We start from the raw sequence: 17,231 nt of genomic DNA on the forward strand, positions 1-17,231 counted from the left end.
AGCAACGACAGGGCCCAGGCACACTGGCCTGGGTGACCCAGAGGAGGAACACTTGGTGCCCTCTCGTTTGGCCCTCCCAGGGAGGCACCTTCCCTCGTACCTGTCCATCAGCACGAGGTCATCCTTCAGCAGTGAGCACTTGGAGTTGGGCCACATCACACTCACCAGGCTGCCGGCGTGCAGCTGCTCGTCCTGGTGGAGGGCATGGGCCAGCTGGTTCACGGTCTGGTGGGGAGGAGGGACAGAAAGCTCAGGGCTGAGGGCGAGCCACCAGCCAGGCCCTGTGCCGCCTGGCACGGCACAGTGGCCTGAGACTGCTGCCCAAGGGGCTACCCCTTTTCCTTCGTTTCACCCGTGAAAAGAAAAGAGTCCGGAGCTGCCAGTAACAACCAACTCTTCACTCCTCTTTTAAGCTGCGCTCTTGGACATTGTCCGAAAGGTGACGGTGTCCCACATTAGGTCTTTATGAGCCGAAATGAGCATCTGGCCCAAATGAGAATACAACTGGCTCTCAGAAAAATGAAAATGTGCAAGCCCCTAGCTGCTATGTCAGAATCACAGAGCAAATGCAGGACTCGCACTCTGGTGACACCCCCAGAAAGACCAAGGCAGATACTCCCTTCACTGCGAGGACGGAAGTCCAACGGCCCACTTGGCAATGCACGAGGGGCTGAAGGCTCCTGGCTCCTGGTGCCCCAGGTTTCAGACCCTCCCTGAAGCTCTCGCTCCTCCTAACAGCTAGGCTACAACAGGGCTGCCCATGCTCCTCCACCGGGGCACTGTCCTCTTCTCAGGTGCCACCAGTCCCCTCAGAGTGGACGCGCTGGTGCTCGGGCTGAAAGGTCGGTCCCCGTCCCAGTCCCCGCCACGGCACCCTCACCTTGATGCTCCTCTTCTCCTCGGAGCCCTCCGTGAGGAGGAAGGCCTCGTGGCCGTCGGTGCCCTCCACCCGCAGGAAGCAGTTGGTGGTGTGGCCGATCCCTGAGGGCAGCACCTTGTCCCAGAGCATGGCGTTGATCACGGTGCTCTTACCATTGCTCGTCCTGCGAGGAAACACCGGCTGTCAGGGAAGCCGCCCACAGCTGCACCTGGGCCTTCGCAACGAAGCTACCAACCCAGAAGTCCAAACAAAGTCTCGTTCTCTGCAGGGACGCCAGTGCCCAGCCAGGAAGAGTGCGTGCTCTAAAGTTTATGAAAATGGACAAACAAACGCCTGCAGCCCATGCCTGCAAGGTGCTCCTGATTCATCACCACAAACAGCATGCTGACATTTAACACTTCCTTAAACAGGCCTGCCACCAACCGTCCACCTCTCAGCATCACATATGGAGACCACCTGAAGGAGACCCACTCCTACTTAAACCACTGACACTCCCGGGGTGTCTTCCTCAGTCTACTGACCTCAGCTGCTTTTCCACACAAGGCCTGTGGTGCTGCTCTTCCATCGTGCTCCACCTCACACATCAAGCCCCACCCCGTCCGTCCAGCCGGCAACTGCCAGCTACAGAGGAGACTGCTGTGGCACTGTCCACCATGCCCCTTTTCTAGATTCTGGTGCTTAAAAACAGCTCTACTCAGCACACTCATGCTCTGGCTGCTAGCTCACCGGAAGTGAGGGCCACACCTCTAAGGTGGGGATGAAGAAATGACAGCCACACCTGAGGTGATTGTCATTAGGGCCAGGACGCAAGGCAGAGTGCCTACTCCTCAGGCTGCTACTGTGTGCTGCATCCAACCCGTCTGGGGGCGTTTTCCTTCCTGGATGGGATTTTAATTTTTTCTAAGATGCCGTGATATAAGAAATTTATTTAGTCCTTGCCCCCAGTTCCTGGCACAGAGCTGCTATAACCCCTGGAATTTCCTGAATGATAGAAATGTCTTTTGTCATTCACAAGGAGTCCCATTTGAGCACACCTATTTATGCTAATAAGGTGACCCAGGGTGGGCTCCCCAGATAGTCTCAAGGTGGCTGATCACCAAAACAAGCAAGTGATCAGAGGGTGGGAACTTTCAGCCCCAACCACCAACCTCTGGGATTAGGGAGAAGGGGGTTGCAAATTAAGCCCCATAAAAACTCTTGAACAATGAGATGTGATGAACTTCCAGGGTACAGGAGGCATCCCCATTCCCCGGGGACAGAAGCTCCGCACTCAGCACCCCCCGAGTCCTGGCCTTTTGTGCCTCTGCATCTGGTGGTTGGTCTGTATCCTCTATAGCAATGCCCTTTATAATAAACCAGTGAACATAAGTGAATGTTCCCCTGAGCTTTGGGAGCCGCTCTAGCCAATTAATCGAACGTGAGAAGGCGGTCCTGGGAACCTCCGATTCATGGCCATTTAATCCGAAGCACAGGTTTCTGAATGGTGTCTGAAGTGGGGGCAGTCTTGTGGGACCGAGCTCTTACCTGTGTCCAGGTAGACAGTGTCAGAACTGAGATCAATTAGTAGGACACCATCAGTGTCCGCTGAGAACTGAATTGCTAGGGGGTGTGGAAAACATTCCAGAGGTGCTGCTGGACTTCAAAGTAACAAGAAGGGGACCTGACGGCTAAATCTATAACACTCTTGAAGAAAACACAGGGGATGCTGCATGACATTGGATTTGGCAATTTCTTAGATGTGACAACAAAAGTATAAATAGATAAATTGGACTGTCAAAATAAAGAACTTCTGTGTATCAAAGAATAGTCGTCAGGGGCCGGCCGAGTGGCACGATGGTTAAGAGCTGGCTTGGGATACCAGAGGGCCCCGGTTCGGATCCCACATATGAGAGCCAGTGACACTGCCCTCCACAGCTAAGATGCTGAACAACAGCTCAACCTGGAGCTGGGCTGCCGTGAGGACGGCGTAGGCTGCAGTCCCTGTGGCAGTGGGTTGCCATGGGCTACCGTATGTCGCCAGCAGCCAGCGTGAGCGGCCAGCAGCCGCAGTGAGCGGCCGTCCAGAAGCCGTTGACTGATGTGCCTCGCCCGGGAAGAGCGCAATGGTGGTGCCAACTTGGGCCAGTGAAGCAACGTCCTCCACAACTAGACTGAAGAACAAAAGGACAGCAACTTGTCTGTTCCCATTCCCCCAATTCCCCGGCGCTGTTCCCATCCCCCCAATTCCCCAATAAAAATCTGTAAAAAAAAATAAAAATAAAAATGGGCAAAGGACGTAAATAGGCATTTCTCCAAAGAAGACATCCAAATGGCCAATAAGCACATGGAACAATGCTCCATATCACTAATCCCCAGGGAAACGCAAATAAAAACCACAATGAGATAGCACCTCACACCCGTTAGGATGGCTACTAACAAGTGTCGGGAGGATGTGGAGAAACTGGAGCCCTTGCACACTGCTGGTGAGGATATAAAGTGATATAACCGCTGTGGAAAATATGGTGGTTCCTCAAAAGTAAAAATAGAACTACCATATGATCCAGCAATTCTACTTCTGGCTATATACCCAAAATAATTAAAAGTCGGGTCTCAAACAGATATTTGTAATCCCATGTTCAGAGTGGCATTCTTCACAATAGCCAAAAAAGTGGAAGCAACCCTCATGTCCATTGTGGATAAATGGATGAACAAGATATGGTCTCTCCATACAATGGAATATTACTCAGCCTTAAAAAGGAAGGAGATTTGGACACACACTACTACATGGATGAACCTCGAGGACATTATGCTAAGTGAAATAAGCCGATCACAAAGAGACAAATACTGCACGATTCCACTTATATGAGGTTCCTAGAGTAGTCAGATTGATAGAGACAGAAGGTAGAATGGCGGCTGCCAGGGCTGGGGGGAGGGGAATGGGGAATTGTTTAATGGGGACAGGGTTTCCGTTGCACAACAATGTACGTGTATTTAACACCACTGAGCTGTACACCTAAGAATGGCTACGATGCTCATCTATGGACAGTCTCCGTGCTTGCTGCAGAAGGATGACCAGAGACATTCCAGCTGCAGATCAGGGGAGTCTATGAGGCCGTCACTGCCTGCCTCCCTCCACCTGAAGATGGTTCGAGACAGATGGCTAGAAATCTTCCCGACTGCCTGCCTTCAGAACTCAGAAAGTGGGATTATAGTCGGCTTCGATCATTAACCTTTCTTTTTCCCGTTTCCATAGAGATGCCTCCTATTAAATACCTGACTGCTTGTACCACCACAGGCTTTACTTAGAGAGCCCACCAGCATCGCTGCCTCCTGAAAGGAGACAAACTATTTGACCGAACTGAACTTTTCCCAAGACTGAGACTGATTTAATGATAGAAAGGTCTACCACTGCTTCTGGAAGGTGAAACTTCTAGGGAAGTTTCAGAGGAACCTGTGGGGGTTCAGAACAAGTCACTCCAAACTGTGCCTCAGTGGTACGCAGATTACTTTGAGCTAACAGCAATTTTAGCTTCAGGCTCAAGAGAAACTTCCGCCCTTCCTATCTACAGCGCAGAGCAAGCTTCTAGTTACTATGCCTGTTCTTATCTTCCTGCAAAGACCCTCTGAAGCCCCCAGGGTGCATTACCTCATCCCTAGCTCAGGAGCACTTATATGCCCCTCGGGCCCCCTTTCTGAGCCTGAACCTCTCATGCATGTGGGGTCTCTCACTCTCTCCTGTATGCGGGGTTCCCATACACATGTATGTATTAAATTTGGTTATTTTCTCTTGCTAAAAAAAAAAAAAAAAAGAATGGTTACCATGGTAAATTTTGTTATGTGTATTTTACTGTAAGTAAAAATAATAGATGAGAGGAGCGCCTTGGGGCGCCCAGACTGTGATCCTGCACCAAGTGCCTCCCCCGCTCCCTTCCAGCCAAGGAGAAAGAAGGTAAGAGGCCTTCCGGGACTCACCGGCCAAAAAAGGCTACTTTCATGTGCCGCCGGGCCAGCACCTCGCTGATGCCCCTCACTTTGGACAGGTAACCTTTGACATCCAGAACCTGCTCTTCTGTCGTCACAGGGTCCAGTTCTGCATTCCTGTAGGTGTCTGGAGGTGGACATTGAAAATGGGTCAACACCTGGTCTAAGGCGTTCCAGGCACAGGGCTGGAAGGGGCAGAGTTCACCTCCGGGCTCCCTTCAGTCCAGCTGCCCTCCAGTGGCGCCGACGGGCAGCAGTAAGATCATGGCTCTCAGAGCAAGACTCTCCACCAGGGTTCCAGTGCAGGCGAGGACGTGCTGGCTCTTACCCCTTCCTAGCTTCGTGACCTCAGACAAAACTTCCTGGCTCTTCGTTTCCTCACCCTTAAAATGCAGGTAACAGTACCTACCCCATGTTGACTGTTGCAAGGATTAAATGAATTGAGACACAAAAAGTGCTAAAAATGGTGGCTGGTGCTTGGTAAATACTCGAATGTTAACTGCCATCATTTATTTTTATGTTTTTTACTTAACACATACCTACACAGTTCTCACTACGTGCCAGGCACTGTTCTGATCACGTTTCAAACATGGTATCATTTCCCAGTCACAGTTAGTAAGTGGCAGAGTCGGGACAGGGACCAGGCGTCTGGCTCGACGTCCTGGCTCTTCCCCACCCTGCGCACCTTCCCGGGGCCCCTCCTGCTCCAGCCAGGCCTCTTGCCATCCCGCTGCCTCACATTCCACCTCTCCGTGTCCCCACACTCCCCACAAGCTGCTTCATTACTCTGGGCTTTGCTCAGTGCTGCCCCAGGCCCCACTCTGAAGAATGAACGCATGACCTTGGGGCCCTGTGGCTCAGCCCCTCAGCTTCCCAGGTCTAGCTCGGACTGCACAGCCCCAGGAAGCCTTCCCTGACCCCCCCAACCTGAGTCAGACCCCCTCGTCCATGTTCCCACAGCACCCTGTACTTCTCCCATCTCAGCACTTGCCTCCCCAAAGTGTAACCCCCAAGCTTACCTTCTGCATCATCTACCAGGTGAGGGCCAAACTGTCTGATCCCAGCACCCGCGCTCAGCAGGTGTGCAATGTCTGCTAAGCGAACAGGTCCTGGGATCACTGCGCTGCTTTCCCCCAGAGCCCCTAACAGGCAGACGGATAACAAATTATGAGATAGGAGCAACGGAGCAAGATCCTGCCCCACCCCGTCTAGTGCCTGTACCAAGAAGATGCATCAGCTGGCTGCAGCGGAGCTGGGAGTTTGGCCCTCAGCACACGCTTGCTGCAATGGACTAAGTGCCAATGTCCCCCGTGTGATGTGTGTGGTGTGATGGCAAAAGGAGGCAGGGCCTTAGGGAGGTCATAACGGTGCGGCCCTCGTGATTGGGGTCAGTGACCTTACAAGAGACCCCAGAGAGCTAGCCAGCCTTCCCGCCATGTGGTTACATGTAAGTTACAGAGAAAAGACAGCAACAGTCTAGGAAGTTAGCCCTCATCACACATCAAGTCGGCCGATGCCCTGACCTCGGACTTCCCAGCCTCCAGAACTGTGAGGACTGAATTTGTTGTTTATAAGCCACCCAGCCTATGGTATTTCTATAGCAGCCCAAACAGACCAAGACACTTGTGAACCACTGGGCTGACAGGCCCCAGCCCTGAGAACATTCCAGAGACGGCCCAGTGAGTTTCTCCTACAGCCAGTGCCATGAAAGGAAGTGGCCAAACCAACAAGTCCTCCCCATGTCCACTGGTCACCCTGCCTCAGACCCATTTATACGGACATGTGGGCCTCACCTTTGGAATGTACCTCAGAGGAAGCTGGCTCTCAAGCAAGTGGCTACATTTAAAAGAAAACGCACAAACTCTCGGTCCCAAGGCAGTGACTAGCCCTCCCCCAGCGGGGCAATCCCAAACATCTCAGGATCGCCCCAGCTCTTTCCTTTCCAGGCCACCAACAGGAGAGGCCTCATACCGTGTCCCAGAAAGAGAAATACAAACACCCCTCCCGACGCCATCACATAAACACCTTCATTAGGCACGTGTCTGTCCACAGCACCGTCTGAGCCAGTGACTCAGAAGGTTGGCCTGGGCTCTGGGAGGACAGTGGCCTGGCTCTCCCATCCCTGCATGCCCCGTGCCAGGCACACCAGGGCTACTGCTAAATAAGCAGGTAATGCTGGAATAATGTCAACCAACAACCTTGTAAGTTTAAAATTCAGATTTTTAAAGCTAACAGGTATTTAGGGAGTGCTTTCTCTTGTATCAAGCACCATGCTAAAGACAGGTCATAAATAGTTGTTCTTAGTCTTAGTCTATTTGGGCTGCTAGAACAGTACCACAGACTGGGTGGCTTATACAACACAGAAATGGACTGTCGCAGTGCTGGTGGCCGGAAGTCGCAGATCATGGTGCCAGCCTGGTTGGGTGAGGGCCATCTTCCAGGTCACAGGTTTCTCGTTGTATCCTCGCCTGGTAGAAGGGGGCTAGAGAGCTTTGTGGGCCTCTTTTATTAGAGCACAAATCTCATTTATGAGGGCTCCACCCTCATGACCTAATCACCTCCCAATGGCCCACCTCCTAACACCATCACATTGGGCTGTGGGATTCCAACATGTGAAATTTGGGGGGACATAGACATTCAGACCATAGTACTGGACATAGTCCCTTTAAGTAGCAGCCTAACAGGGCCGGCCGAGTGGCACATTGGTTAAGAGCTGGCTTGGGACACCAGAGGGCCCCGGTTTGGATCCCACATATGAGAGCCAGTGACACTGCCCTCCACAGCTAAGATGCTGAACAACAGCTCAACCTGGAGCTGGGCTGCCGTGAGTTCGCCAGCGACGGCGTGGGCTACAGCCCCTGCTGCAGTGGGTTGCCATGGGCTACTGTGTGTGGCCAGCAGCCAGTGTGAGCGGCCAGCAGCCGCCCTGAGCGGCCAGCAGCCAGCGTGAGCGGCCAGCAGCCGCCCTGAGCGGCCGTCCAGAAGCCGGCGACTGATCTGCCTCGCCCAGGAAGAGCGCAATGATGGTGCCAACTTGGGCCAGTGAAGCAATTCCTCCACAACTAGACTGAAGAACAAAAGGACAGCAACTTGTCTGTTCCCCTTCCCCAATTCCGCAGTGCTATTCCCATCCCCCAATTCCCCAATAAAAATCTTAAAAAAAAAAAAAAAGTAGCAGCCTAACATGTCTACCAAGCAGAAGCCAAGCCAGAGAGTGGAGAGAAGTGTATCCCAGGGCATTTCCACTGTACTTCCAGGGTTCTGCAGGCTGAAAACCCCTGGCCTCGCCTGAGCCCCTCTTTTGTAAGTGAGAAAAGCAAGGGCAGGTAAGCCTCCGCTACTGGGACTTCACTGACAATCCCAGGACATGAAGCCAGGGTGTGCCTGTTAGAGAAGGAGCCTGAGAAAGCCAGGGGCTGGAGCTGGCGCTCAGACTGAGCAGGGCTCCGGGAACCAGTCCTTCTCTGCAGACAGAGCAGAAACTACAGGGTGGGGCTCAAATTAGTAACTAATGGAAAAGGTGCCAGTGATGCAAGTTTCCTATTCATAGTCCTGTTGTCTAAAAATATCAGAGAAAGAACACCCTGGTCTGGGACAACCAGCACCCAGACAGGGCCAAGTCTTAACAGCAGCCAGAACTGGGCCAAGGGGAACACCTGGGCCTGGAGTCAGAGACACCTGGGAAAAGCCCCGCGTCACTTACAAAGTGTCAATCAACTCTCAAAGCCTCAACCTGCCTGTCTTGTAGGTGGAGATAAGACTCATCTATCCCTCGTGATTAAATGAAACAGAATACACAGAATTAGTAAATGACAGATCCCTTGTTTTCCTGGCCAATCTCCCTGGAGCCCAACTCCCCATGATTCGAAGAGCAGAACCCTGCTGAAGGTGACCACCCACCTGGGTATGCGCTCCCCAAGAGCAGGGCGGTACCCGCCCACCCCCAAATCCTGCCACCTAAATATGAGAGCTGACAGGAGTCGGCCTGGCCCAGCAGGTTACCTAGCTCACCTTCCAGGAAGGTAGCGCTCTCTTGGATGTAGGCTCCCAGCTGCTCAAAAATGCCATTGATCTTCTTCTTGGCAGTGACAAAATGCTTGAGTGGGGAAGCATTCACCTCAGCCATGTGTCGCTTATCCTTCTTGACCGTGACAACGGAGTTGCATCGAGAGAAGAATAGGGACATTGCGCTGCAAGAGAAGACAAAATGAGCCAACCCAGGAACGCCCAGCTCGGGACATTCTGCTGGGGGTACAGCAGGGTGCAGCAGGGGGAGCTGGGACCAGCCCCGAGTCCTTCAAGAACATGGGGCTCTCCAGGACTAGATCAGGGGCGGTGAAATAAAAACCAGCGCCTCAAGAGTAGGAAAGGAGCTCTCAGAACACCGATGCCAGTCTCCCTGTCACACAGCATGGGCACTCAGACCGCTGGATGTACCTCGCCTGTTGAACAGTGACAGGCCCTGCCTTCCCCACCTCAGAGAGACAGAGAGGAATCGCGAGGTAAGCGAGAGAAGCCCTCTCTGTGTCTTAGGAAGAAAAGCGTGACAGAAATCGCGCATTTATCTCCTATACATCACCCATCTGAGAAGAAGCGCTGAATATTGAAAGCAAAGCAAAGTGATGCTCAAGGTCAGTGACTCCCGCCACCCTGCCCTGGCCACTCTGCCGTCCAGGCTCTGATGGCCCTAATTTCTAACAGGTTTTGGTTTTGGGGCTTGTTTGTTTGGGGGGAGGGTGGACAAGAAAAGATGATCCTCCAGTGAGAGGTCTACAATTTACTTAAAAACATTTATTGGCGCCTCTCATTATCAATGTGTGCACAGTTGAAAATGTGGGGACTAGCGGTAAAAAACCCATAACCCCATGTGAATGAAAGAGGAGCTGTGCAGTAACTCTGACCAGCTCCATGACTGAGAGTAGCCTCACAGGGTGATGATCCGATGATAAACTCCTAACTGGGCAGGTCACCGTGGGCAGTCAAGCCCCAGACCTATAACTGCCTTAGTAAAAGGTTAATCTTTGCCTTAACCTTTTGTTCTTGGGCTTCCAGGTTAAGCATACCTTTGAAATGCCGGAGTGATCCTTTTCCAGACCTCTTGGAGGCATAACCACCCTCATGGGAGCATGTGATCTTGTTGTCCATGTACCATCTCTATTCACTATGAACGTTAACTACCCTGTACCCATCAATGTAAAAGCAGCACCATATTTTGCCATTAATAATGCACTCCCATGTATAAACACACTTTTTTTTTTTTTTTTAGCTGAGCCTTCCTGCCACCTATTGGCAGCTTAGCGGCTGCTCAGCTCGGGCTGGCCTCGAACTGCTGTTGCTCAGAGCTCAAACTCTTGAGCGAGCTCTTAACCAACTGAGGCATTCGGCCGGCCCAATGCACTCCCATGTATAATGCTCACCCACATTTCTGGCCCAAACTTTTAGGGAAAAAATCTTTCGTTTTAATTTTTTAATTCAAATATTTATTTGTTTACATTCTGTATTATAAAGGAATGTTAGCATTTATTTTTTAACATATTATAGTACAAGAAATTTTATGTCACAAATAATTACAAAACACAAGAACAGATACAAGGTACAAGAAATTTTATGTACCAGTAACAAATTTACGATATTTACGAATCACAGAAGGCCAAGAACTCTTCGTTGCAAGTTTGTCATAAGTTCAACAAAACCAATCATCGTATTCCCAGGGTATTATTTTGCATACGAATATCGTTATTGATTTCTAGAGTTACACTTTAACTCATAAGCATGAAGTAATTAAAAACATTTATATAAATATGGAATTAGTACTACCCATGTCTAACATAATGCACATCCTTACTTTTTCCTCACAAATTTGGGCAAAAAAGTGCATATTATACATGGCAAAATACAGTGTGTATCTCTCCATTTTACTTTTTAACTAATCAGATTTCCTGGCTTTGCTTTTCTCACCTCCTTAATCTACCATCTCCAGTGGATTTCATGTAATTGTCCCTATGGTCCCTCCTTTGATTCCAAATGCAAAAAAAGAACTGCAAAACTATCCTTCTCCACAGCATTTTCCCAACCAGCATTTTCTCAATCTTGCTTCCAGGCATGTCCTCATCCTCAGTTTGGCTCAAATAAATTCTAATAAATAAACTCTTGTAAATTTTTTCTACAGGTTTGGAAGTTCTTACGTCGACACCACCATCCTGTGATAAGCACTGTTAACAATTGTTTATCATCACAGCCTGTTTCTGTGTGGGTAGGTCTCTTGTTCTCTCACTCAGTCACACACACACACACACACACACATCATTGTAGCTTATTTTTTTCATAGTATTGTAACATGTTAGGGGGCACAATGCTGATTCCAAAGTCCTAGAGATCTTTGGTCAAAGTCAAAAGGGGCAGACAGGCTGGAGAAGGTGGCCCCCAGATGTGGCTGGGAATCTCTGGTCCCTTTCAAAAGCGGACTACTCCTTGGGGGGAGAGTGTGGCGGTAGATTGGGGGAGGGGTGTTGTCGCTTGGTGAGGGGTGAAGAGTAGAGCTATTGTACTGTTTTGTACACCTGAAACTAATAAAAAATAAAAATTAAAAAATTAAAAATAAATTTTAAAAAAAAAGTGGACTGCTCCTCAGAGATCCCACCACGCAGAGCTACTTCCCCAACAGAGCCCTCAGATCCTGGGGATCAAAGGGAAAAGACCCCTCCAAGGATGAGACATAGTGTGTGCCTGGCTCTACCCTCTCCAACACCCAGCAAATTCCTGTCGGCCACTCCCTCTCCAGCAGCCCTAATCACAAGGCCATCAGCTCTCCACCCAACCAAGCCCCAGCTCTCTACCAGGGAAAGGAGAAGGCGTTGCTCTTTCAAAGGGTGCCAAAGGGCGTGGAACAAGCTCCTGAGAAGCAGAAAATACATCTAGAAAAAGGAGGTTTAGCATAATTGAAAGCGGGCTCTTGTAAACTAACCATCCCAAAGAGTGGCAGAAAGAGACTCACAGGGAAATGGGAACCCACGTGTTTTGCCTACACCTACCAATTATTTTGTGATGTTAATGATTTTAAGCTTAATGATACAGAAGTGAACTACCTTCCTCCTCAATAAAACGCCACAACTCTGAGAGGGATTTTCTGAGCATGGAGGCCACATGTTAAGGGCTAAAATAAGAAAGACAGCAGAGCTCTGAGAAGGGATACAGGGAAGAAAATACCACTGACTCCTCCCAAGCAGGAATTTTTATAAAATTCTCTTTAAAAACACACACACACACATGAAACAAACGAACAAAAAATCGTGCTTGTACTATTGATTCTGGGCTGTATAAACTTGAGCAGGTGATTTAACCACAGAGCCTTGGATTCCTTGTGTGAACAAATGTGATGTCACATGGACTGTGAGAAGACTAAGGATGACAGCAGAAACTCAAAGGGATCTTTACAGGTTATAAAGCGAAGACAACAAACTCCACCAGCAAGATCACAACACCCAGCCTGCAGGGAAGAGCAGAGGCAACTCCACCAACACACGCACAGCTCCCCCAGCCGCTGCCATGAGGACGGAAGAAACAGGTCTGCTCAGGGGTGAGATCAGCAGTGTCCAGACCCACAAGTGACCTGCTTGCCGGCTGCAAGTTTGCCGAGATCAGCTGGGCTTTTAGAAGCAAGTGCTTTCCAGCTCTGGTCATTGTTTGCAAACCCAAAGGATATGAAACCAAAATCGTTAGTGTTCAATACATGCAAGACTCAAAGGCATGCACACTAGTAAAAGCTTAGTCTGCTAGGCCTTCAGCTTGTCCAGGAGCTGGGCTGTTCTCCCCGTTCCCCAGCTTGCAGCTGCATGCCCCAAACCTCTCATGTGGAAACGCTCACGAGAAACCTCCCACGTGGAACCTCCAACCCCTCCAAACTCTCTATTTCTCTGGCTCTGTTAATTGTTTGTGCTGCACATGATGCTTTCAGCCTAGAATCCTCTCCTTTTTCACCCTTTTGACTCCTACTGTCCTTCTAGACCCAACTCTAGTGTCACCCTCCAGGGATCCTTCCCGGAGGTCTCCATGGTGGCCACACCACCTTACCAAGCTTTTTGGTTGTTTACCACTCTGTCTCCCTGTGAGCTTCTAGAAAGCCAGTCTCTGACACAAAGCACTGACCTATTTCCATTCCTACTTTCCTCCTCCACAACTATGAGAGACATGGTTTGTGTTAGTAAATATGCCTTAAGGGAAGTACCTTCCTACCCTTCCATCCCTGAAAAACACAAATCTACTTTTTTCTTAAAAAGCAGTGTTTGGCTTAACTTCTGTTTCTTATTATTTAGAGCTCAGTGAGTCAAGAGCTGAACAAACCTTTCAGATTTCAGGATTTAATCCTTCCAAAGAGCAAGTTGGATGTACACAGGTGCACAAACGAACCAAAGTTGCAAAATACACGCACACCAGCCAAGATAAAGCCACCACTATCTTGGGGCTTCACCTGTTGGCTTCCTAGCCTTCCAGAGTGGTGGGAGGCGGCTGGGTTCCTGTTCCTCCTCTGGAAAGCCCTGATAGTCCCTGCTTTACTGCAGGGTTCACTGCAGGCATGTAGTGCCAGTCCCCCAAGCATAGCTGGGCCAGAGTCGGCTCCAATATCAGCTATACACTAAGTGGCATGTTTTGAGCTATTGTGAGTGTTGCAAAGTGTTCTTGAAGGTCATGGCTTCAGATAGTTTATGGCAGCATTCCCAAAGTGTGGTCCACAGCACTCTAGTGCGCCTAACGTTATATGTAGAATCAATTTTAAAACACTGCTACAGGCCCCCGCCACTGGAGCACAAGGATAGTAAAGACTTTGGGAAGCAAAGCCACTAGTTCAACTGCACTTAATGCAGCCTTTCACAAATTTACCTGAAGAAACCCTTCTTCCATGTAACAATTTTTTAAATCCTGAGGATCACATGATGAGACAAGCCTCATTCATCCTGATAGTCTCCCACTCCCATCCCCAAAATTTCTAGGGGCACAGTATTAACAGATATTAACCTAAGGCAAGAACCAAACCCAATTCTACACTGAAACTATTAGCACTCCAAAGTAATCAAAAGCTTTGCCTCAACCTAAGCCATTAGTTGCGAAGTGTTAGGTGTCTTGGGCATAGGGAGAGCAGTAGCAAAATTCACCGCAAGGTGTTTGAATCCCAAGCACAGTCCCTGAATCCACACTACCTCCTTACCCAGGTTTATGCACAGCAACTCCTAGCAGGGAAAATAAAACGGATCCACGGATCGTCTGCTGGCACAACTGGAACAGAGGAGATACTGAGAGATTGAAACAAAAGAGTATACAGGATAAAGGGGGCAGAGCCGACTCTTAGGAAAGATGTGATAAGGAGCCAATCTCTGCTGGGCAGAGAGCAGGAGGGTGGAGCCAGCACAGCAGAGAACAAACGAGAGAGATAGAAACAAATTCTTCAGGGAACCTAGAGATCCCAGCTACTTTCTGAACTGTCAACCTTTAAACAGGCTCTCTCAGCAACCAGTGACGTCCTCCATGGAAGTAGAAAGGAGTTACAGTTTTTTCAACACAGGCTGGAAAACTCCAGCTCTGTGCAAATTTGACCCCATCCAAGAGACTTGCCACTGGATGGCTAACAGAGCACATCCCTTTCCAATCAACCCAGAATCCAGAGTGCCAGGTGTCACAGCCACCACTTACTTTTTGGATGGTGAGAGATCGTCACAGGGTGGGCATCATGGACATAGCTGGAGTCAAAAAGATGAAAGGAATTTGAGCTCTCTGTCCTGTCTCAGGTTGAGGTTGGCTGATTGCATTGACTCCGCCAATTCCAGCTTTGGAAAGAAAAGGGGACATGTCAACACGCAGGAGGAAAAACAACAACTGGTTTGCAAAACATGTCTCATTAGGTATAAAGACAAGTCATCCCTGAGGGGAGCTTACTCATTGAGGTACTGGGGATGTGTGAAGAAGTGCCCTGAGGAAAAAGCACAACACACAGGTGTGGGGCCAAGGCTGGGTGTGCACAAACATGTGTTCTGTCATGTGCTGGTCAGCCGCAAGCTAGTGAAAAGCAGGGGTCCTGGTGAAGGCAAATCCGGAGGGGTAAGAGGAGACAGCAGAACCAGGACAAGAACTGGGCTTGAGAACTGTGGAGCTGAGGAGTAGAAATGTGAGGGTTGGGATGAGAAAGAGAAGTGGAATTTATTGAAAGTCTGTGTGCCAGATACCGTAAAATATCTTAATTCTCAATTCTATGGTGCAACTAGAGGCTTCGAAGACTTAAAAAGATTCACGGACTGCTAGTGAAGTGGCAAAGCTGAGAATTGAGATGTCACCTTCCTTTGATGCCAAAGCTCACTTATTTTCAATTACGTGAAGCTGCCTTAGGAGTGAGAAGGGCGATCATCAGAGCCCTTTCTGGGAGCGGGGGAAAGAAAAATAGAAAAATTAAAGAAATAGGGTAATGAAGGATTACAAGACAGAGAAACAGGCAGATCTGGCTTCATGCAGCCAAACAGTTAATTACTCAGCATTTTCTGCATGCCTTCTCAGTGTGCGCTAGGCCCTAGAGTTAGGGATGGGTAAAAAAAATAGTCCCTGCCCTCAAGGGGCTTACCGTCTGGTTTAAAGTCAAACAAGTAAATAGAGGACTGTACAAGAGCGTAGGACGTGCCCAACGTGGGGTAGGGCAGGGCGCTATGGGGATGAACATGGGCACTTACCATGTGCTGAGTAAATGCAGGCTAATATAAAGGACCGGATAAGAAATAGGGAAACGGCTGGGGTGAAATGTGGCCGTGAAGCCTGGGAAGGCGGGCGCGACCAGGAGCCTCAGGAGAACCCACCCCGAGTCCCGCCCCCTCCTCTCCGGGCTACCGAGGGCCCGGCGGCGAGGCCAGGGCGTGGGGACGCCCACCTGCCCGGATTCGGAGCCCCAAGGGCCCCAGCATCTCACCGGCCCACGCCGGACTGTTCAGGACACGCCGGGCTGGGCCGAGTCAATCAGCACCACCCCGGCGCGCTCGCCCTCTCACCTTCACCTTCCCGGTCTCGCGGCAGCCATCATGCCCCCCAACGTCACCAGCGAGCGCCACCCCGAGGAGAGGCGGGAGGAGTGAAGACGCGCGCGTCACCAGCCACCGCACGTTTGCCGCTCTAGCCCGGGTGAGTCAGAGTCCGAGTTCAGCCGGTTGGTCGCTGTCACTCCTTATGGGTCTGGGGTACGCCTCCTAAACGCCTGGAGAGGCGTCTCAACGCACTCCTGCACCGCCCGGGCGTCCCAAGCCGATGACGTAGATCTCTCGGGACTTCCGCTGCATCGTGGGGCCTGTAGTTCCACCGTGCGCCTGTCACGGCTGGGGTGGGCGGGGCCTCGAGCTGTCAAGGGGCAAAGAAAACAAGGGCGTGGATCAGAGGTTTCTGTTCTATCGTTTCGTGTCCCGGAGTCAGACCCCAAGGCTTCTGCTAGCTCTAGAATCTAAGCTTTCGTTTTGCAATTTTAGAGAAGCACTCTCAACAGGAAGGCAGGAAGCAAGCTTGGGCCTGCTGCCCTTCAATTGACTTTGAGGAAGTAAGAACAGCAGCAACAGTTACTGAGCTGACACTTAACATACCGCATTTTATTTAACCTTCACAACAGTCCCACGAGGCTCAGAGAGATCACCCCAGCTCACACATAGCAGATCACTGGGCCTCCCGTTATGGCCAGGCACTAGGATAGGGCAGTAAATAGATCTGATGGCCCCAGCCACAGCAGGAAGGCCCCAAGTCTGCAGCTCTCCAGCTCAGCAGCTACCAGCCATGTTGCAGCCTTGGAGCCCCCAGTGTGAATTGAAATGTGCTGTAAGACTTAGTACCAAAAAAGAATGTAAACGATCTCAATATTTTTGTATTGATTATGTGTTAAAGTGATGGTATTTTGCATAAATTGAGTTAAATAAAATATATTACTAAAACTAAGCTCACCTGTTTCTTTTTACTGTTTAAAATGTGGCTGCGAAAAAAATACAAAATTATATATGGCTCACTGTAATATTGTGGTTTATAATAAGAAATCCATGTATGTGTTCTTCGTCCACTGTCCCTGGCACATAGTTCCTGAAATCCTTGTAATTTCCTGTTTAAGAGCCATGGGGGCATCTTTTGTTATAATATTTACTTTTGTCCTCAGTTCCTCAAATATTAAATAGCTTAGGAGCTGTTCAGATAAAGGTGAAAGTGGTGTATTTTGTTATTCATAACAAGCCCCTTTCAACTACATCTGAATTTATGTTAATGAGTAATTTTTGGAAGGCCCATAAAGATGGGAGCTGATTGCCAGGAGAAACAACGATGTGATTAGAGGGTTGGAACTTTCAGCCTCATCACCCCCTCAACCTCCTGGGAGGAAAAGAAAAGCTGGACA

General features: G+C 49.8%; 1 protein-coding gene across 9 annotated transcripts in view; it reads right to left on the reverse strand.

Moving 5' to 3' along the window:
- Positions 1–16,111, reverse strand: part of MFN2 (mitofusin 2) — a 29,684-nt gene extending 13,573 nt beyond the window's left edge. The window contains exons 1-8 of one of the 9 annotated variants that reach the window (XM_019639805.1): positions 15,862–16,111; positions 15,163–15,244; positions 14,525–14,658; positions 14,043–14,110; positions 8,852–9,030; positions 4,832–4,967; positions 881–1,043; positions 101–225 (exon numbers count right to left, since the gene is read on the reverse strand). In XM_019639805.1, the coding sequence (XP_019495350.1) occupies positions 101–225; positions 881–1,043; positions 4,832–4,967; positions 8,852–9,026 (599 nt within the window). In that variant the 5' untranslated portion in view covers positions 9,027–9,030; positions 14,043–14,110; positions 14,525–14,658; positions 15,163–15,244; positions 15,862–16,111. Of the gene's footprint in view, positions 1–100; positions 226–880; positions 1,044–4,831; positions 4,968–8,851; positions 9,031–14,042; positions 14,128–14,524; positions 14,659–15,054; positions 15,138–15,162; positions 15,245–15,549; positions 15,665–15,743 lie in introns of those variants that run through there. The other 8 variants (XM_019639808.1, XM_019639801.1, XM_019639803.1 and 5 more) reach the window with 8 other exon arrangements.
- Between the last annotated feature and the right edge of the window lie 1,120 nt (positions 16,112–17,231).

The sequence above is a fragment of the Hipposideros armiger genome, unplaced genomic scaffold, assembly GCF_001890085.2.
Source record: "Hipposideros armiger isolate ML-2016 unplaced genomic scaffold, ASM189008v1 scaffold_46, whole genome shotgun sequence".
Taxonomy (NCBI): domain Eukaryota; kingdom Metazoa; phylum Chordata; class Mammalia; order Chiroptera; family Hipposideridae; genus Hipposideros; species Hipposideros armiger.